This window comes from Ciona robusta, chromosome 8 (genome assembly GCF_009617815.1).
Source record: "Ciona robusta chromosome 8, ASM961781v2".
In the NCBI taxonomy this organism is placed as follows: domain Eukaryota; kingdom Metazoa; phylum Chordata; class Ascidiacea; order Phlebobranchia; family Cionidae; genus Ciona; species Ciona robusta.
In genome coordinates this window covers 2,678,047-2,700,691 of record NC_143242.1, presented here as the reverse complement: position 1 = coordinate 2,700,691, position 22,645 = coordinate 2,678,047, and the positions used below count along the sequence as shown (strand labels likewise).

Genomic DNA, 22,645 nt, shown 5'->3' with positions numbered 1-22,645 from the left:
TGATGTTAGGATAGTTTAAAACTTTAAGTTCGATGTAAATCTTATCAGTCTAACTGACTTTTATTTCTCTACCTCACATGCCAAATACTTTAAATACCTAGCTTTAGATTTTATACCTGAAAAATTCAAACCAACTTTTAATGTAAACCTTTTATAATACACTATACACATTCAGGTAATACTCAATGAAATAAAAGCTTGTATTATCACACGTGATAGTAAAATACAAATCCCGCTAATTTACAAAATACATATTCGAGATAAATTGACACCAGCAGTAAAATGGAAAAACACTAAACATTACGAATAATTATACGCTGAAAACGCGGAATTCTTTTTCTTGTCAGCCTTTGGTGTCATTTGAATTGGAACAAAATGCTGGAAAATAAATATATTGTATAGGTAATACTTCTGCTATCAAGCATTAATAATGAGGAATGAATGTAATAAAAGCTTTGCCAGATGGAAGATGAAACGTTGGAAATACACTACATATTATACCAAATGGGCGGCTAAAATGTATACACATATCGTATGTTCTATTCTATGTGGGTGCAGTCCCGTAGCGTATTATGCCATGGGTCCCACGATTTAGGCCATAATTCGCTCATAACCCCAACACCCGGGGCACTACTGCATGGACCTCACCAGTTTAACCAGCCTGTCGCTTCTCTGAAGGTAGGCGACAAGGGCTTTAGTGGTAATGGTTGGGAGATCTTCCCTTGACAACTCGGTCAGGGTTAGATGCTCCCGTACACATATGTTACTAAGTTAAATGAATGAATGAATGTAACTTACTTTATCCTTGCGTGGCCAGAAAACGACAGTTGTTATCACATGGGTTTAACAACCTCGTGCCAGCTTACGAATTACCATGTATGTTACTTTGTGGGTGATTATTATTTTTTTGGATTTTTTCATTTTTTTTAGTTGGCATTATATGGCCTTCTAACTTACTTTTACAAGCAGTGTTATATAATGACACGTGGGTCCAAATGACAGATGGGTATGCCAATTTCAATATTTTGACAATACTAAATCATTTAAAATAAAACAATCTTACCTGGCCATCTCCAACATTCAATGAGCTCGCTACAGGATCGGAAAGTTTTGTACCAAGCGTTGGTCTGCAATAATGTTATGGTTTTGAAAACAACTAGGCAAAAGTACACTATAAAAACATAAAGAACACACATTGTTTTTCCAGTGCGTTACAAAAAAAATAAAAATGAAGAAAAACCTAGTATAATGTTGTGAGCAGTGGTTCGGGCATTATAAGCAGAAAATACTGTGTCTGTGTTCAATGCTACATTGCTATTTCCATTGTGGTTGCTGGTAATTGGGCAAGACATTTTTACCCCCTATTACTACCAACTTTTCCAAACAAAAGACACGTCATGATAAATATGTTCCATTCACACCACTGCAAATTGTTTTTTCACCTTACAACTCTGCAAGTGAAAAGAGAAACCTCCTCGTCTAGAAGAGCATGAGCAAACTGGTTCTTTATCTTCGTTTTCGGACTCTCCTGGAACACGCCCTCTCTGCAGAAAATTTTTTTAATGAAAATTTAAAATCCGTATGGGGCAAAACAATTGATTTCACTACACATTTTAATTAATTGCCATTTTGGAAATTTTTATTTAAAAAAATGGTTTAATTGAAGTTCTATCCCATAACATATTGCTTTGTTCACCTCGTTCTATTGAGCCTGTATGTTTGCCTCAATGCACGGAAAGCCACGGGTGTTTGAGGTTGGAATGGAATCACTGGGATGGGGTTGTAAAGTTTCGGTGACGCTGAGGTCATGTCTGGATATAAAAAAATTCAGTTTTATAAAAATTGTTCACATATTTTTTTGCGGAAAAAATTCTTAAGCCAAAATTTTTAAAAGAACGCTAAAAATAGTTTTTTTTAAGCATGTCTATATAAAATGATCAGTTTTAATAAATGTGCTCATACATTTTTAGGCAAAAAAATTACTCCAGCCAAAATTATGGAAGTACACTAAAACTGTAGTCTTTTTAAATGCTTTAATAATAAAGTCTTAATTTCTTACTTTTACTAAAGTTGAAACTGGAAAATTGGTTTTCCTTGTTTTCAATTTCTTGTGGTTTAAAATTAAAAGATTCTTCTATTGTTGGAGTCTGGGCTTCAGTGTTGCCAGGTACATTTAAACAGCTATAGGTTTGGTCACTTTCATTCAGATTGGGCAACACTGGTAAAGATTTCTGTATGTCAACACTAACAAGTTCATGACGTGGTACTCCTGGTGTCGATACCAATGAAAATGTATCTTTAGTATTCATAGCAACTTTTTCAGAATCCAATGTCAAATTTTCTGACCGAAATTTTTCGAATAAATCCGAAAAAGGAGATTTGACATTTTCCGATTCAAATGTTGCTGAACTCCTCTCTGATTGGTCCGTTTTTGCGTGACTTAACAATGGGCTACTATGATGCGTTCCATGCACTTTGGGAACTGAGCTTTCAACAGGGGACATGATTTCTTCAAATTTTTCCGACAAAGGTCGTCCGCACTGTGCCAAGATCAACTGCGGACTTAACGAGCCCAAACTCTGAGGTGTAGACTCCATTTTTGAGCTCAAAATCTCTGAACTGGATTTGGGAGTGACTTGCTTTGTCTTTGTAACCGTAGCTAATACTGGAGATTTTGAATTCGGGTACTGGTTTGCCGGTGCAGGGACTTTAAATACTGGTGTCCTTGATGGATTAGATTTTACAGTGTTTGCATCCGTGTTAGATTGTACTGGAGGTGTTTGATTTGGTTGAGTTGATGTGCTTCCAAGCTTGGCTGGAAATAATGCATATTATGTATTACTGTATTGGTTCCATATTACTACACAGAAATGGGAACTCAGAACTGACTATTTTAATCTAAAATTTCTAAACCCCAACCAACAGTACTTATACGCAACTTCTACCCTTGATTGGTTTAGTTTGTAATTTCTATTGTCAAACTTCTTAATTTCTCCAGTTATTAAACACGGTTACTTAACCAGAGGTGGTTTGTGGTTAGGTTTACTCTATATAAGCAATTCTAAAAGGGGGTGCATAAAATGGTTGTTAATTTGAAAGAGATGAAAAAGTTAAAAACCACTGCTTTAAAAGATGGGGAAGATGGGAAACCTTTTCATTCTATTTTCTTGCCCCATTTGATAGTAAACAAAGAACATTCACAGAATTATAAAACCATATTTTCAAGAGTCCAGACTCCTATAGAATGTTGTTAATTGTTTAACAAAATTAGGATGTTTAGATATTAATTATGCTAAATTGCTAAAGGTGTCTTGTCTTTCCCCACCAAACCATACATACCTTGGTTTCGAAACAAATTCAGTTTTTCTTTGTCAAGTTGTAATTGTTGCAACTCTTTATTAATCCTTTCTGTTTCCATGACGATCTCATCAAGACTTCGATTCGTCTTTTCGTAACTGACTCTGATCTTCTGCACGTCTTCCGGGGAGATTCGAACATCTTTAGGCATCGGAGGATTCTGTGAAGAAGAATTTGTGTTTTGATGTCATGATGTAATTTATTGTATTAAAAATTACTAAAACCTGATACACAAATTAAAAGCTTGGAAACCATTGTAATAAATAACTGGTTGAATGCAACTTTGAATGTAAGCTTATCTGAGTCTTAAACTGCTACAAGATGTGCGGAGAATTGCCGAGATAACATGAAATATTAAATTACCTAAAAACCTATAAAACATACAAAATTAGGCTATGTAATAAAAATATTCACTTTTGAGCTTGTTGGTGTGACCTCATGCATCTTGTTTACAATCGGCGATTGTTCCCTTTCATCCACCTCCAAAATCTTGGCGTAAATGGGAGCGTCCGGTTTTAAGGTCTTAGTTACAAGTTTAAGTGCGCTGGCGAGTTCTGCTTGTACACTCCTGCGTTTTACTTTGAGCAACTGCTGGTTCATAAGTGAGAGCACTGTGTCAACTAAAACTACATCGTCCTGCTTTTCAATAGGACTTCGTTGGGGCTTTAAGGGTAGGGTGCTCTCAGTTGGCTTATTTTCTTGAGTATTTCTTGGTTTTTGACCTAGCGTGTTCTCTTGGTTGGGTGAGCTTGCTGGAGGTTTGGGTTTTGTAAAGATGCTTTCAGTGGGACTGGCAAGTTTTTGATTTATTTTTTCAGATTTTTGACTTGGCGCGTTCTTTTGGTTGGGTATAAATGCAGCTGGGTTAGATTTTACGAAGGTATTTCCATCTGGGCTGGCAAGTTTTTGCTTTGTGAGTGCTTTTCGTGGCGGTATTTGACTCTTTGCAGCAGGTTTAACAAATTGAGAAATGCTGTTGCTTGCCTCAGTTGGTTTGTTTGATATTTCTTTAAATGATTTTAAATCTTCAGTTTGAGTTTCCAAATTAAGTTGAGGAGGTTGTGCATTTAAAGTGGGAGGACTTACTATCTCAATCTCACAATCTGAAATCATGCACAAATCTAGTAATTATAACACTTTTGTTTTGGTGTAGTTCAGACTAATTACCTTCATCCAAAACAGAGTTTTTCTCTTTTTTCATCACTGGCGGGGTAAGGGAGTTACGCTTGTCATGTTTTCCTGATTTTATGATCGAAACTTTGCTCTTATTTATCTTTTTATCTGAAGGAGAATCCTCAAACAAGTGAACAGCCAGCTTCCCCTAAAAATGAAACGTTTGTTTTATAAAGTTTTTGATTTTTAGTTGTCGAAATTGTTAAAATTTTTTTTGGTTTAATAAAATTGGAATAAAATTATAGTATACCTGCACACATGGTGATTTCTCATCTGCCCATGTAACTGCTCTTTGTTTATCTGTAAAATGAAATAGTTGTATATATATATATTTTGATAGCATATGTTTTAATGTTTAGTTAATAATACATTAAACAGTTTTGAATTGCGTAAATGAATATATAGTAGAGTGGGGAAAGATGGGATACCTTTTCTTTTTATTTTCTCGTCCCATTTTGCAGTAAACAAACAACTTTTAAAAAATTGTAAAACTGTTTCCCTCACGACTTCCATAGATCGTTGTTAATTGTTTAAAACACGATCAGGATATTTGGGTATTATGTGCTAGGTGTCCCATCTTGCCCTACCCTACTATACCTAATAATTTCTGATAGGGAGAACAATCAACCAAAAATTGTTTAAACAACAAAATTCAAACATATTTTATTCAAGCATACGACACTGACAGTAATTTAAGGAAATAAACAAAACTAAACTCCTACTTTTGATATGTCTTCTTCTAGGCAGAGGAGTAGATATAACAGGGCATGCCACTCTCAAAACGGGTGATGCAGATACTCTCACACTTTTCTTAAACACTCTCTGGGGCTGTTACAAATATAAGTGTTTAATTTAATAAATATTCCGGCATATTAAGCTAATTTTCCAGATTTTTATAAATTCAAATTAAAGAATCACAGCAACAAAAAATAAAAATTTGTAAATGGATAAAGATGCCCGAATAGGATCTAAAAGTACCAGCAAAATTTTTTCCTTAAAGTTTACATTACTAAGTTTAAAGCTGGGTAAGATTTCTTTTCAAAGCAGAATTATCCCCCAAAAGAATTAGGCATAAAGTTTCATACAGTACTTACAGTGTTTGGAGTGTTGATAGTTGGAATAACATTTCTTGAAAAGCCAGCGGAAAGATTAGAATTCTGCCGTTTACCTGCGAAGCAAATGATTTTAAAAATTATTTTCATATTATTGTGTATTTGTGTTTCAGTGTGCAATCTTAGACGTAAACAATATACAGAATCCAGAAATATGATTTTTTATCACTTATACATATTTTTGATAAATAGGCAAAGTACTGTATCTTCACCAGACACTAGGATAGACCACTAGGGTATACATAGATATCAACTTACTCTTGTCCAATTTACAGGATTAACTAATATTTTAAGAGGATATTTAACCTATAACACAAACGCAGCTTTAGGCAAGTTCTGTTACAGTTATACAAACCTTGTTGAAGAGAAAACCTCGAGTTATCAATATTCTGGTGGTTGCTGTATCTACCATGTACTACATCATACAAGGAATGTCTTGCATATGATGATGGGCCATATGTATTGGTTTGACTGGAGAATTGTGTGCTTGTACCTGTTACCAAGGGAAGTAATGTTACGGCATGCTATATTAGCCGATTCAACAATGAAAATGATTCTAATCGACAACAAAATCAACAAATCAACATCAACTACAAAAAACTGAAGATGTTTCTGAAACTTTGTTGTTTTTATTTTCATTTGTTGTTGAAAATGATTCTAATCAAGGTCGTACCATGGATCCAGAAACTTACAAAAAAAGATAGCGTTTCAATTTTTAAAGAAGCGGCCATTTTTGGCCTATAACAGCCTTGCTGTTAAGTGTCTATTGTGTATGCAAACAAGTTACGCTAAAATATATTGCATTCACTAGTCACCACATTAATCAACAAAGTTCCCTGTGCTTGACGGCTATTTATGTTGTCTCAGATTTTGGTAACAAATCAGATAAAAGCGACAATTTTATGATTATGTACAATATTTTTTCAAGAGTTTGAATTTTAAAATATATACATACAAACTTATAACTGCTAACTTTCAATATTAAGGTAAAACTTCACCTTTTTTGTTGGATAATACACGGGCAGGTCCAGTGAAGGAAGGGCGAGGTTGTTTAGGTTGACGCACAGGAACCCTTCTACATAATGATGGTCGGCCATCAGGTAACAATAATGCTGTACTTGATCGTGACTGAGGATAGAGGATATACATATATTTGTTATTCGTATGACTGTTGTAAGGATTGGCATGCTGCACTTATTGTAAAAATAGAATACTTGTAAATCAGTAAATAATGCATTTTAACGCTTTGCGTTGCTTTTATCAATTAATGAAAGCAGTAAGGGACCATAGTCACATTTAATACCAACAAGAACATGTATTGCTTAATGCAATGCACTTTGTATTACCAACTTTCTGCAGATAAACCCCCTGCACCTAATCTGAGAAAAAAATACCTGAACAGAAATTACTAAAAACACCTTGAATGGTAAAGTGGTTTAATGTTACAGAATCAACTTACCGCACTGGTCTGTGTGAAGTTAGTAGGTATTCCATTATCATTAAGTATGCTGTTTAATGCATCAGTGTCAGGTTGAAAGTCAATGTCTAAAAATAAATATAAAATATTTTTTGCATAAATATTATTTTTCAGTTTCTTTAAAATATATATATAAATTATCCAAAATAACAATGCTTGTCTGTGTTTAATTAATTATTACAAACTTATTGGGTAACTACAAAATATAAAACTATTAACATCAAAAACCTACTAGCCGGCTTACCTGCATTGTTCTCTTTCTCCAACTCAAATTTCGATTTTGGGCGTTCCTTTTTTACGACAGGAGATGAATTATTCACCGTAACCAATGGCAACCGTGGGTTGGGTTTGTTCGCCATTTTTTTGGGCACTCTCGGTTCAAGAAATGTCAACTTTGATGAAGGTTTTAAGAAATTGTGTGTTTCTGGTTTTGAGTTTGTGACAACCTAGAAAAATAAGTTTTTTTTAATAAATCATGAGGGGTACGAAGGCTATCTAATATGATTCTGTGGGGTAAGATGGATACTGTTAGCAGTTAGCACGGAATATTTAATATTTCCCAATCATGTTTTTAACAATTAACAACGACAACGCTCATTTAGAAACATAAAGATTTAGGTATACTATATAACTCTGTGAATAATCTTTTTTTACTACCAAATTGTGTGAGAAATATGAATGAAAACATTGACCATCTTACCCAAACTTACTTTATATGGGAAATCAAGTGCAAAAACACGCTGCACTTAACAAAGTACTGCTAATTACCTTTACTTCTTTTACTTTTCCACCAACACCATAACTGAACCTGGACAGTTTTTCATCTTTTCCACCTAAATTGGGAAATGTTTTGAAACCAAACAAAATTAAACAGACAGAAATTAACAGCCTTTCGGACACACTAATATGGAAAAGGTAAAAAGGCAATGGCAATTGAACACGAAAGTTAATAAACTCAGTTATAATGATTGAAATGAATATAATTAGTGAATGCATATTTGTAGGTTATGTAATGCAAAGAAAAGCCATCGAATCACAACTTTTTACTATAAGCTTACGATTTTCATGCACAGTTCGCTTTTTTCCAGCCACATTTGAAGCCATTGTTTTTAATTTTGTTACTTTTCCACAACCGGATCTTTTGAGGCTGCTGGAAAGTGATGGCCTGTAATAGAACGAAGCGTTAATTAAATTACAAACTTCTTAGTTTGCGAAATAAGGCAGTTCCGGACTAGATCTTTAGTGTGCAAGTAATTTTACAGGTGCGCGTTGGCTATCATTAAAATTTGTAGACGATTTCCTTACACATTTTTTAGCCACATTCAAGAAACCTACTTTGTTTGATACAGATTTGGTTACACTATATTAATTATATAGTGTTAATTATATAGATTACACTATATTAATTATACCTTGGAATGCCACTTTTGTTTAACGGAAGTTTCGAAGTGTTGCTTGTTTTAAATTTACCACCAGCACCTTTGCTTGTCTTTTGCGAACATGTTGTAATTCTTTGTGAAACAATCATTTCTGTTTACCTAATTTTTAAGCGAGCAGTGTATCACTGAAACAAACGTGAAGCGTCTATTACTGCATAAACAAAAGCCACCAAGTTTTTTAGAATTTTACAGTTTTTACGTAACTTCTCGTTACTGGTTTTGTTGTCAATACTTACTTTGTTTAAAAACAATATTGCTTCGGTATTTGCAGTTATAATAACCCGTAAAAATCTTAATATTTAATACACCATTTAAAATTCAGTTTTAAGAAATTCAAAACAAACGCCGTTACGCTTCGCTTGCAACACAGACATAGCATAATGTTAAAGACTCTGCTTATGATTTGCGACATTTGCCGGTAAATATTATTCCAAATTTCGGTCACAAGAGGACATAATGAAACTGATTTAAAAGAAGGCAAGCTATCACAGTTTGAACGATTTTGTAATTACGGTTGATGTAATGGTTTGTTTGCACGGTACAACTTGCATGACGCTTGGAGAATGCTGTGTTTGGTCGTGACTTCGTTTGGACTCATACGGTATGCTAAACTTTGCAATTGTTTGCACGACTGTACAAATTGATTACATCAAATGTAGTGAGCCAATGGAGCATTTTAAATAACACGATTACTTAAACGAGCAAGATTTCTCATTTAAATAGTATGGTATAGATAGCCTAGGCATATATATGATAAGAACAGTATATGCCTATAAATCAGTTTAAATTTCAACTCTTGAGCGTTTTTTCAGGTTATAACATCAAGATGTTTTGCAATTTTGTGGTCATTGGACTGATGATCTTACTCCAAGACCATTGTGCGACCAGCGAAGGCATTGTGCAGGATCTCGGGGGGTCATCATGGACGGCAAGTGGGACCACACCACCATCAAATGTTATTGTAAAGTTGGACCATGCTACAGTGCCTGGGTGTGTACATACAGATTGGTTTAAAGGCAAAAGCCACACTGATGTAAGTGACATAACAAATTTTTATTTCATTCTAATTGGGTGAGGTCCTCTAGCGTGACACACCAGCGATGCCAGAATTGACGTATTACTTCAAAACTTTGTGTGTAAATGTTTAAAGGAATTATTAAATAACCTTAGCCATACGTGGTATAGGCACACTGGTACCTAAGTTGAGTTAACTTTACGATACTTTCAGCCCTTTTCTGTAATCCATTTTTATTGCACAACCGCCCAGCCCTTTATATCTAAATGAAAACAGAGAGCTTCACACCATCTTTCTTTTATATCACCCTTTAACTTTTTTCTTGCCCTTTTTTACCTTTTTTTCAATGTTTTCCCTCACGTGTGTTGTTGTGTCACATTCCCTAATGATGTCTTGCATAGCAGTAAAACATAGTAAATACACTCTATTTTTATACTAGAAGAGCAGATAAAAAATATTTACATTATGTCTGGTAGCAAACTAACATAATATAAATACCCATTGTTACAGAACCCATATTATGGTTTCAATGACGACAAGTTAAAATGGATAGCAGAGTCAAACTGGACTTATTCAAGAACATTTCAAGTAAAGGCTGATGTTTTGAACCAGCGTGAACATTGGCTTGTAATGGAGGGCGTAGATACATTCGCAGATGTTGTATTGAATGGCAAAGTTCTCGGCAGAACAAGCAATATGTTTCTCACATATGTAAGAACTTGTGTTAACTTGTTGCCATGTATTTTACTTTGTGGTGATTGTTTACTTTTTAGCACCTGCATTGCATTTTGCATACAACTTTTGCATATTAATAATAAATAAATAAATAAATAAATAAAAGGGTTGCAAACTGATCACTTTTTGGAAGAAACTGTCCATTGGGCCTTCCTGGAAAACTGTCACTGCTTGATAGACTGTTTTATTTATGTTTGATTAGGCAAAGCAATTTCCCTTTGTGAAATGTTCCACTAAAACAACACATATGTATTATCTCTTTCCACAACTATGATTTTAAACATCCTGTTCATTTTCCAGCGGTTCAATATTACTGGTATCTTGCAAAAGAACTTCAATATGTTGGTGGTTGGATTTACATCAGCAGTAACAACATCTAAACAATGTTACGCCAAACAACCCTACCCCATACCACCAGTTTGCCCACCTGATGTGCAACATGGTTTCTGTCATGTTAATGTTATTAGGTGAGAAATTATAAAGGAATATGCCCACTTGCTTGTAAAAAAGTATGTATTATGTTATGCATAACAAATAGCTTCGTAAATTGACAGGCTGTTTGGTAATGTGTAGGCAATACTTTCACCTTACTATTTCGCATTTTTTTACCTGTTGAAAGTATACTGTTTCTATTTTACACATTTTTTTAATATTTAAAAACAGTAATCAGCTTTGACGGGCATTTTATAAAGTCGTGATAATACTGTCGAATAATTCTGTAACCTTATTTTCCTGATTATCATTAAATGGGGGTCCGTAAAACGAAAATTAAAAAAACGTCTCGTCTGACAAAGTGTTCCATCTTCCCCCACCCTACTATACAACAAACCCCCTATTAGTAGTAGTAACCACAGGTCTGGAGGAATTCGGGAAAGTGTCTTGCCCAAAGACACATGTATCCACACAAGAGTAGCTGTACCGAGCCTTGAACCCACAGTTGTATTGTAACTTATTAAGCCACAATTTATTCATATTAACCCATAATGTACCACATTCTGTTATATAGGAAAGAGCAATGTTCATTCAGCTGGGATTGGGGTCCAGGGTTTGCAACTCAAGGAATATGGAAACCAATCTACATTTCCGCATTTAACACTTCAGTATTGACTGCTGCATCTGCTGTTTACGACTGGGGTGAGGCGTCTATTTCATTTTACTGTTTTTGTGTAACTTTTTTCAAGTGTAAAGTATTGGCGCATCCGAGTGGAGTCGAAAAAAAAAAATCCTGAACTTTTTATGTAAATTGGTTGATTTATTTTACATTTATTTAAAATAAATCAGTCAAGATTTATGTAAAATAAGTTAATCAATTTATGTAAATTTACTCATCTTGTTCTAGCTGGGTCACTAAATCTGAATGTATATATATATATATATATATTATCACTTATCAGGGACAAGTAAACTTCTCTTTGATCTGAAACTGCAAACGGCAAAAGTTTCACCAAATATGAATCTCACTGGAAATTTTACTGTGGAGATTAAGGAGTTAAACATCTGGAAAAATTTTGTAAATTTTTCAATTCCTGTTGCACAAGATAGTTCACCTACTGTCAGTATTTTAATTGACATGAAGAATGTAAGTCTTGTTTCATGTTATTTTACTATCTTTACAAAAAGTAGTACAATTTCTTGCAATAATTTCAGCCTACCCATATCATAGGCATATGGCTATTTTAACTATAGTGGTTTTAACATTGCCGCTTGGTATTTCACTTATGTGCTAGTTGCTGTGCATTTGATTACACAGTAGTACTGGTATTGATTGCTTTGTAAGCATTTTTCAATTGTACAAAACAAACACAAATATTATTCTGTATGTGGCGTGTGCATGTTCCTTCAGAATACAAAACTGTATTTTATTTTTAGCAGCATATCGTACTATAGTGAATGAAATAGAATATAGTTGGGTGGGGGAAGACGGGACACCTTCTGCACATAATATCCAAATATAATTCCCGATCGTGGTTCAAAATATAAACAACGGTATATGGGAGTTGTCAGAATACAGTTTTATAACTTTTTGAAAGTTTTTTGTTTAGTACTAAATTGGATGGGAAAACAGAATGAAAAATTGTCCCTTTTTACCCCAAGCTGCTATATTATGTATGTTACAATTTTTTTAAAGTCTATCAAAAATTTTTGACCTGCCTGCACCACTACATACACATACAGCTATTCGATAATTACTTTGTATATATTACGTTAAATCTCAGGTTGGTTTCAAAAGGTGGTGGCCTAATGGGTATGGATTGCAAACTCTGTATAACATCTCTGTTTACCATAATTCATCTGGCCATGATATGACTTACAAACACTTCAGGTATGCTTGTTAAAAATATTCAATATTTATATTAAAAAGTGAAAAATTGGAAAATATGTTTGCGTAATTATGTTAAAACTACAATTTTTGGTCATTTATTGTTAGAATAGAATGCTAGACGACAACCAACCAAAAACAAGCTACCTGTCACAACTAAATTTTGACGTAAAATGTTGACGAACAAACAAATAATTCATTGGCAATCATATAAATATACGAGGAAATGTTAGCAACAAACAGAGAACCGGCAGAGAACCCCCTATAAACCGGTAAACAGATGGCAATGGTTTCTTTTCCATTCTGAGCGATACAAATATACAATTATTATTTATTATTAGAATAGCATGCTGATTCCTTCTACTAATGCCTGGTAAGGGTTTTTTTAATTTTTCACTTACAGATTTGGCTTCCGAAAAGTAGAACTGGTTCAAGAAAAGATTTCTAACGACAGTGGTTTAAGTTTTTATTTCCGTATCAACGATATGCCCGTGTTTGCAAAAGGGGCAAATTGGATTCCAGCAGATGCATTCAAAAACAGAATAACTACTGAAAGGTAAATTAAAATGATAAATACTATGTTAGTCTCTGTCTCTATATAGAGTCCCACCGAACATTTATGAAATAAATGCTTTTTTACACATTTATTCTCATTGCAAAGGGCAAAACGATTTTTGATTTGCCATGTTTTGTAATCGTAATACAATTTTTTTAAAACAGAATTAAATAAAAAAAAAGATTGTTTATTTTTCCAATTATTTAACAACTAAAACGTTCAAATCTTTGTGTTTAAGATTTTAACTCTATTTATTTAACACATGTCATAAGGCATATACAGCGTAGTTATTTGTAAAATGCTACCACACATTTCCATGCAGATATGAAAACGTGCTCGGCTCCGCACGTGATGCCCACATGAATATGCTCAGAGTGTGGGGTGGAGGGGTGTATGAAGATGATAGGCTGTATGACATAGCTGACCAATATGGAATAATGCTGTGGCAGGACTTCATGTTTGCTTGTGCCATGTACCCAGCTTCACATGAATTCCTATCTAATGTTACACAGGTAATCAATAACACATATAAAGACATTTTTTGACTAAAATTTTTCACTAAAATGTTTTGAACTTGTTTTTATAACATTATTGGTGTTAATTTCTGCGTACTACTTTTTTTATGTTTGATTACTTTATGTATAAGTGAAATGTTTTTGAGTTTGAATATTTTACATATTTAACTTGTTGTGTACAAATTATTTGATAGTAATTGTGGTGCGCATGATTGACCCTTACTTGACCCCATGCTTGAATAGGTTGTAAAGCAATTTAAAAATTTCTGTCCCAAACTTTAGTAAAATAAAAAAGACAATAAAGTTTAAACATTCTAACAAATACCTTTTCCTACATTTCGATATTCTTACAATTTGCTCAGTAGTTCTAAGTAGTAGACTTGCTTCTATATCAGTTAATGTGTGTCCTAAATTTTTTAATTTTAAGTTTTTTGGTGTGTGTGCCAGACCTGAACCATATTAAATTTTGCGCACTGTAGGTTCAAATTCTCATCCGTAATATGTATCTGTTTGTACAGTGAAGTCGCACAAACAAAACTCTACTATTAATTAACGTTTGCTACTTACCTTACGCAAACAAACAAAAAACACAACGCTGCAGGCAGACATTAATTTTAAACTACAAGGCAAACTACCCCACACACTACCTATTACTTTTTCTTCTACGTTTCTTTGCTTAATGTTTGTAAATGTGACAAAAAAATGTAAATTAAAATATTTTTTAACAGAAAAACATTTTTTTTTCACTTTTAGTCACTCAGTCTAAACTTTAATTTATTTTTATTTATCTTTTTTCAGGAAGTTCTTACCCAAGTCAATAGGTTGAAACACCATCCCTCTATAGTTATATGGGCAGGTAACAATGAAAATGAAGCTGCATTATCAACCAACTGGTACAACACATCAGATAACTTTGATAGGTACAAGAAGGATTACGTGGCACTATATGCAGGTAAGAAAAATTACATATATATATAAAAAAAATATTTTGGACTTGTTATGAAAAAACTTGGTGTAATCTGTTAACATTGCATCGTATTGATTTATGAGCAACTAAAAGCTAACTGAAGTGCCTTGTCCCACCAAATGTCTTTTAGTAGTTGATTTATATATTATATTTAAGCTTTTAAAGATTTAGGCCAAAAGAACCTGTTACTCAGTCATATTTCTAAATTGTTTATGTAGTGGTTGAAATTTTAACAGTACTAAGAAAAAATAAGTAACGTAAGACTTTCTAACACTCAAAAGTCCTAAAAACCAGCCAACTGTAGTTTACCATATGTTGGGTGCAACAGCCACACTTTTTAATTGAAACGCCTTCTCTCGCTTTTTATCCACCTCGTGTTTTAACTATTGTTGTTATGGTGTTGATTCCCTTCTCTTCGTTCTTTAAATAACATGACCTTTGCTATCGTTTTTCTCTATTATATTCTTTTCTCTATGTAAGTTCTATTATATCTTTGTGGGTGAGGTCCTTGTCAAGGACCTGGGATTTAGACCAGATTTGGCCGATTACCCCAACACCTGGGAAGTTCATTTAAGTCGTTCATGCGACCGGTGCTGCTCCATCTCAGACACCATCAACAACACAGTCCCCAACTCTATCCGCGACACGGTCCAGCCAACTTCATCCACCTCGAGTCATGAACTAAGTCTCGTGGCAGTCTTGGATTAAATCTTGTGGCAGATTTTGGATTAAGTCTCGTGGCAGGTGCCTAAACCATGGCGCTATGGCAACAAACTTTTAAAGAGTTAAATAACAATTTTGTTTTGCAAAATGTATCCCATTTTTCTCCATCCTACTATACTTAATAAAGAAAAAGAGCTTTAAACCCCCATGAATCTGGACTCTGTTGCTATGAAAACATAGCAAACAAAAGTCCAACCAATAGTTGTATTAGCGAAACATATTTCGCCTAAATCGCATCGTCAGTTTCTTATTCAAACAGAAACATCTTCTTCAAAGGGATTCTATTCTATACTAAATCCCTACTGTATTTCACTTAACAATAACTGTTCAACTCTATGAGCATCAGATCAGGGTTAGATTCTCGAAACTACCAATTAAACCCCAAACTTGCATTGTTTTATACAGAGTAACAAGCTTTTAATCCCCACAGACACTATTCAACCCATTGTGAATAAACTGGACCCGACCCGTCCTTTTCTAACTTCAAGTCCCACTAATGGTAAAGAAAGCACAGAGGAAGGTTATGTGGCAAAGGATCCGTACAGTGTCCATTATGGAGATGTTCATTATTACAATTACAATGATGATTGTTTGGATTGGACAAAGTTTCCAAAAACCAGGTGTGTAAGGTTTGCTATACTGTATATTGTATTTGTAGTATGGACTATGGTTGATATATTTTGGTTTGATGGCCATTCTTTGGCAGTATTGAAATCCTAAAGCTTTGAATTTTAGAAAGGTATATTTTTAATTTATACCAAAATCATATTTTAGAGTGTTATTTTTGAGGTATTATGCATAAAGAACTGTTTTTCTGTTAATTACTACTTTTCTAGGTTATAAAGCAAGTTTTTCATTATTAAGTTTAGGCTATTTAAAACAATTTTTTAGGTTTTCATAAAAATTTTACGAAGTTACTGTGACCAGGGTTTTTAAAATTTAATTTTTATTTAAATCCTGTAATAATGTCAATTTTAACCAAACTCATTTTTTTTCAAAAGATTCGCATCTGAGTATGGTTTTCAGTCCTGGCCTTCATTTGAGGCAGTTCAACGAGTTTCTGAGCCCAATGACTGGACCATAACATCTGATTGGTCAGAACACAGAAATCACCATGGCGATGGTAACAAACAAATGCTGAGTCAGATTATGATGCATTTTCAGATTCCTGACTCAGCAAATACCACTCTGGATTTTATCAACACAATATACTTAACTCAGGTTTGAAATTTGATTCAGAATTCATTTTACTATGATATTTCATTACTTTTCTTTGTTTTTACTGGTATCTTCCAATACAGTGACAACAATTTTATATCAAAGGTGGCTGTACACAGTATCTCGAATTTGTCCGTTTTGTCCGGATTTCGCTGCCACATGCTGAATTGGACACGGCTTTGCATTTGACTTCGCACGCCGGATACTGTGTGCAGCCACCTTTATCCGAGCTTATGGCTATTTTTTAAATAATTATTTTATTTTAAGTATTTTAAATGTTTTTTTTAAAAAGTGTTGTTACTTTCATTAACTTATAAACTGTAGTTTGCTAACTTAAAATAAAGCCCAGTTTGCTAAAAAGCAGTGTTTTCAATGGTTTGTATTAAGTGACTACTAATTTTATTTGTGGCAATCTTTCAGAAATATTTTTTAAAAAAACAGAAATATTTTTTAATTTTTTAAAAAGATTAAAATGGTCAAAATATATTTTTCTCGTAACAGCATAAAATTCACCCATTTCTCTTCTTTAAGGCCGACTCCCCCCATTGTACGGGTTGTGCCCTTACGCACACTTTTCTTCCAATTAGAACTTTAATATGTTTAATTAAATGTTATTTATTTAATTTTGAAACTGTATCGTCTGTAGGGTGTAACGGTCACGCCTTTTATCCAAAACATTATTTCTTTCTTTTTTATCAACAAGCGTGTTTTAACAACTGTTGTTTTACCGTTACTACCCGTCTTTTCGCTTTTTATCAACTCTCTTGTTCTTCGTTATCGTGACCGAAGAGACGAAATAAATTTCATTCATTCATTCATTCATTCATTCATTCATTCATTCATTCTTTCCAGATTATGCAAGGTCTATGTTACAAGGCACAGACCGAATTCTACAGAAGAAGTAGAAATGAATTGGTGAATGGGACAGGGCATACTATGGGTGCATTGTACTGGCAACTCAATGATATTTGGGAGGCACCTACATGGTCATCAACAGGCAAGTGTGTTAAAATTTTGGTGCCGTTACACAGTGGTTATCGTGTTTTAACCTGAAGGTATGGATTCAAGGCTCGTTGCTGCTACTATAGTGGGCATATTTGTCCTTGGGCAAGTCACCCAATTGCGATTGTTTCAGCCCAGTGGTCCCTAAAGGGTTGAAACAGAACACTCGTGTTATAACGACTTTGTTTTTCAGGCACTTCTATTTTATCTGACTTTAATTTTTTTAAATAACCTTCAAACAGAATACGGAGGCAAATGGAAAGCACTTCATTATTTTGCAAAGGATTTTTTTGCCCCTGTTGCACTAAGTGCATATAATGATGATACAGTAATGGAGGTGTATGCCATGTCTGATGTTTCCAATAACATTCCTGACACTGTAGTGGTCACGATTCGAACCTGGTCAACTTTTTCTTCTGTTGGCACTTTCTCACAGCAAGTTACCATACCGGCTCATACCGCTTTAAACCTGTTTCAGGAAAGTGTTGGAACACTCCTGCACTATGGAAACTGCCCATACAAAGTTTGTGGATTTTGAGATAACTTGTAAATTATGTGATTATAATACCTTTCATAATTAAATACATTTAAAACCATACTTTAATCTCTTTGGTTTTAAACTCTTTACATTGACCAAATAGCATTTTATTAATTTTCTGATTTTTACAGATTATAACAAACATCTCCTGATACACCTTCCTCAAACGCATATTTTCTTCTGTTTTAATTCTTTTGAACATTCCTATACTAAAATAAGCATATCAAGACAGTGATGAGTTTAAAACTGCATAAATAGTAGTTTTTTTCCAGGAACTCTGCTACATTTCTGTGAGTCTACTAAACTCTCCAGAAGTACCGGTGACCCACTTTTTCCCCGTCCCATTTAAAAACATTGATGGATTATCAAAGGCAAATATAAAGGTAATTGGAATGTGTAGAACTGCTGTCTAGAGGAAAAAGCGTAAACTTATTTCAAGTTCAGTGTAAAGTTTATTTATTATACTAAACTAAGGGATGACTAGAGTCACTGCTAAGGTATGTTAGATGAAGGAAACATATACAAAACACTTTACAAGACAACTGTAAAGTACTGAAAGTGATTGCAACATCGTTGCGCAATATACCAGTGGCATTAAATAGTAATAGTGATAAAGTGTGATGTTAATGGCTGCAATGCTAATGTAAGGAAATAAGGCTATGTACAATAATTGTCCACTAGCACTTGTTTTGGGTGATACAGTTGTTTGAATATACTAGGATTTTTTGATAAACGTGTTACTTTGGTGTTTTATACCATCTTTTATACTAATATAGGTGCAATCTGTTGTAATGACAGCACAAGATATTTTCACTGTTAACCTAACATCTGATGTACCCGTTCTATTTGTGTGGTTGGAAACACCTGGTATTAAAGGTATTCTTCTGCATTCTACCATTTCTATAAATAGAAATGTAACTTCTGGTATAACAGGCTTAATAAGACAGTACCATTAAATTACAACTATATATTGAATAAAAGTAACTTTATCTTTGCGTGGCCGGAAATCAGAAAACGACAGTCATTATAACACGGGTGTTTATACATCTCGTGCTAGGAGTTATGTTACTTTGTGGGTAATTATTTTGGGGGGATTTTTTACAAGTGGCTGATAATTTGCCGTTAGTAACCACTGGGTTGGAGAAAACCCGTTAGTAACCACTGGGTTGGAGTAGTTGTTGTTAATTGTATTGCCCAAGGACACATACGCCCACAATGGTAGCAGCGAAGAGCCTTAAATCCACTACCTCTGGGTTACAGGCAGGCGCGCTAACCAAGTGTGCTCTGGCACCATTATATTATAAAAAAGATGTATGTTTGTTTTACACCTACTGTTTTTTTGGTAAATTTATTACCTCTGCTAGAGTGAAAGATAGTAGACTATTACAACAGCACAGGATCTTAATAATATTATTTTTATAATCATAAATTCTAAATCCAATTTTTTTCAGGACGCTTCTCTGAAAATGCTATAGTAATGTACAAGTCTAGTTTTAACATTACATTTTATGCCTGGGAATCTGGAATAACAGCAGAAAAACTTAAGTCTGTAATTATCATTACTTCATATAATGATATGCACCAAGTTGACAAAGGTTTGTGGAACAGTAGAATTATATTTAGCGATGGTTATAACTTGTCAAAGGTTTGAGAGTGTTTTTCTTTCACTTAGGAATTTTCAATTTGTTAAGTCTTTTGTACTTTAGTGCTGTCATAAACACAAGAATATGTATTTTTTACACAAAAATGCGTATAAATAAACACAAAAATACATATTTTTCTTTCACTTATGCATTTGATCAGCCTTTTGTACTTTAGTGCTGTCATAAACACAAAAATACCCATTTTTTAAAAGATCTTTTAAAAGATTACCAGTTTTTCAAAAAAGCATAATGATGTTTTTTTAACAGTTCCTCTGGAAAAAAACAGTAAAGATATAGTAGTGGTGGTGTACGAGAAGTGGTCTTGGCTTGATAATGACACTGCTAAACTTACATTTGGAGTGGTAGGCATGCTCTTTATTGTGCTGGCTGCTGTCCAAGTCACCTGTCTTGTTATGCGGTAAGTGCCGTACACTGTCGCACAATGGTTAGCTTGTCTGCTTCACAATGGCTTAGCCACCTCCTAGGTTATGGGTTCAAGACTTGTCACCGCCACCGTTTTGGGTGTATTTGTCTATGAGTGAAACAATTAATGGCGATGCTTAACTCAAGTGGTCAATAATTTGGTCGTCTAATTTGTCAAGAAAACAAATCAGCAAAGTTACGCATGTGGTAACATGTTAGCTGGCGCAACGTGTATAAAACAAAAAACCCTGTTATAAGGACTGTTCAAACCACAATACATTTCAATTTTAAAATATTTTATATTTCAACAATGTTTTAAACTTTGATGTAAGAATGCACCCACAAAACAGTTCCATTGTAAAATGTTCTTGTTATGTCTAGATCACAAAGTTTAACAAAATGCTTGCTAATATTATAATGCCTAAAATATATCTAATGTTTATTTTATACCCAGTTTAAACACTCCGAATAAACATCGGCCTATTAAGCGCCGATCAAGCACCAACAACAACAACAAGAAAGATTCTCTTGATAAAACCAGTAATTCAAGTACAAGTTCTTTTTCGTCAGCGGGGTCGGAGTCACTCCAAGTTGATAATGAAGCTATGGCTTTTCTTATTCAGTCAAAACGGGGGTACGGTCATCAGGCCAAGAAAACGGAGATTCGCTTTTATGTTATATAGCAACCTTTTTGTTCACTGACCTATTCTGTTATGTGGTGATTTTTGCAGTAAGTTTCATTTGTCATAACTTGAATGCACTTTACAAGGTGTCATGCTGCACTGTTGCATTTTTTTGTAATTTCTTGTACTTCATTGCCAATATATGCATTAACTCCAGGTGAAAAGCAACAGTGTTACTCTATTAGTAATTTTTTTGTTCGAAATCAATTTTCTCTTGATTGTGTAGTTAAAATTAAGATTGTAATAATTATGTTTGAAAGCATAAATTGTCTCAGTTGTGTCGACTTTAGATAACTTAATGAAGTGCCATTAACTCCTAGAATAGTATGTTATACGAATAAATACAATTATAGTATAGCTGTAAAGAGCAAATGGAAATTACAATAGAAAAAGGAACGTGTTCAGGTAAGCACATGTTATAGGAAGATCATGAGGTTTATAACAAACTATAACATTAAACGATGTATAGCTTTTATAGCCCATGCAATATTTAAAAATAAAAACATATGGCGGTTTATGAGTAATAATATTGTCATAACTTTATCAATTGGCAACATTCCAAAAAAATATGTTAAAACAGAAGAGAAGTTATTTGACGATTCGCTAACAGGGTATATGATGGGACAGTTAACAATCCTTGTTATTTTTGAAAATTGAATTTATTAATTATTATTATGGACTTAGTTAACACGAAACGCTTTAAAAATCAAGTTCGCCATTAATTCGAATTAGCACGCGAGCCACTTTTTTTCGTGGAAAATGTAGTATAGTGTGGTGGGGGAAGATGGGACACCTTTAGCACAAATTATATAAATATCCTGATCGTGTTTTAAACCACTAACAACGGTCTATGGAAGTCGTGAGGACAAGGTTTTATAATTCTTTGAATGTTCTTTGTTTACTACCAAAATGTACGAGAAAATAGAATACAAAGGTGTCCCATCTTCCCCCATCCTACTATATTTTCTTTAAGGCAACGGCATTTATTCCCAGGGGATCTTAGGTAATAAGAGTGTGCTCGTAGCGCTTAAATTAAACAGGGTTTGGGCCAATAAGCATTCATTTGTGAGCATATTCGCGATAAACACAGCGTTTACAAATTATGCCTTACAGTCTCGGTTTGAAGTTTTAGACAAAAGAACAGAGTCAGAATAAAGTAAAACTGGAAAACATAAAAACGAGCTGTACCATAGTTTATTGGGGGGAGATGGGACGCTTTGTCATTCTATTTCCTCGTCCCATTTGGTAGTGAACAAAGAACATTCAAAGAATAATAAAACCGTATTTCCACGACTCCCATAGACCGTTGTTAATTGTTTAAAACACAATTAGGATAGTTGGATATGATCTACTAAAAGTGTCTCGTCTTCTCCCACCCTACTATATTAAGCAAATATATTCGCCATGTTTATTCCAGTAAGGTGCTGTAAGATAGCGCCTCTACGTTCGTATGTTTGTGAATCCTCTACGACGATTGTATAATCTACTTATCATCATTACAAATCATAGAAAAATCATACAGACATTCCATCGCTTTTATGTAATTCAAAATCACATGCAGCTGTTATATTTCTCATGTCGCACCTGTTCAGTTTTTGTTCAATGACGTAGGTTCATGCAAAGATTCAGAATTCCCTGCTGTCTGTACAGATGTGATAGCCACCATGTTTTTAACGAAAATGAGTATTTCTTTGTAATATAAAGAATATAGAAGGTATTGTTTTAGCCGTTTTGTTTACTTCTAAATGA

The 22,645-nt window shown here is 34.0% G+C and overlaps 2 protein-coding genes across 2 annotated transcripts; one reads left to right on the top strand and one right to left on the bottom strand.

Annotated features, from left to right (window-relative positions):
• Positions 1 to 181: 181 nt before the first annotated feature.
• On the bottom strand, positions 182 to 8,928 carry LOC149732259 (uncharacterized). The gene is made up of 19 exons (XM_089883579.1): positions 8,795 to 8,928; positions 8,532 to 8,683; positions 8,178 to 8,284; positions 7,888 to 7,952; positions 7,364 to 7,565; positions 7,102 to 7,187; positions 6,641 to 6,770; positions 5,998 to 6,135; positions 5,625 to 5,698; positions 5,253 to 5,358; positions 4,781 to 4,830; positions 4,525 to 4,678; positions 3,772 to 4,460; positions 3,340 to 3,517; positions 2,060 to 2,815; positions 1,697 to 1,811; positions 1,443 to 1,544; positions 1,064 to 1,127; positions 182 to 378 (listed from the first exon to the last, which is right to left on the bottom strand). Exons 2-19 carry the CDS (start codon positions 8,645 to 8,647, stop codon positions 301 to 303), a joined length of 3,210 nt encoding a protein of 1,069 aa, XP_089739705.1. The 5' UTR covers positions 8,648 to 8,683; positions 8,795 to 8,928; the 3' UTR covers positions 182 to 300.
• Positions 8,929 to 8,977: 49 nt separating this feature from the next.
• LOC149732258 (beta-mannosidase-like) lies at positions 8,978 to 21,253 on the top strand. Its single transcript, XM_089883582.1, has 19 exons — positions 8,978 to 9,159; positions 9,371 to 9,591; positions 10,084 to 10,284; positions 10,609 to 10,775; positions 11,315 to 11,442; positions 11,703 to 11,887; positions 12,525 to 12,631; positions 13,032 to 13,184; positions 13,507 to 13,696; positions 14,498 to 14,651; positions 15,820 to 16,009; positions 16,391 to 16,610; positions 17,460 to 17,604; positions 17,852 to 18,132; positions 18,420 to 18,530; positions 18,924 to 19,023; positions 19,599 to 19,742; positions 20,058 to 20,208; positions 20,668 to 21,253. Exons 2-19 carry the CDS (start codon positions 9,385 to 9,387, stop codon positions 20,894 to 20,896), a joined length of 3,063 nt encoding a protein of 1,020 aa, XP_089739708.1. The 5' UTR covers positions 8,978 to 9,159; positions 9,371 to 9,384; the 3' UTR covers positions 20,897 to 21,253.
• Positions 21,254 to 22,645: the final 1,392 nt, after the last annotated feature.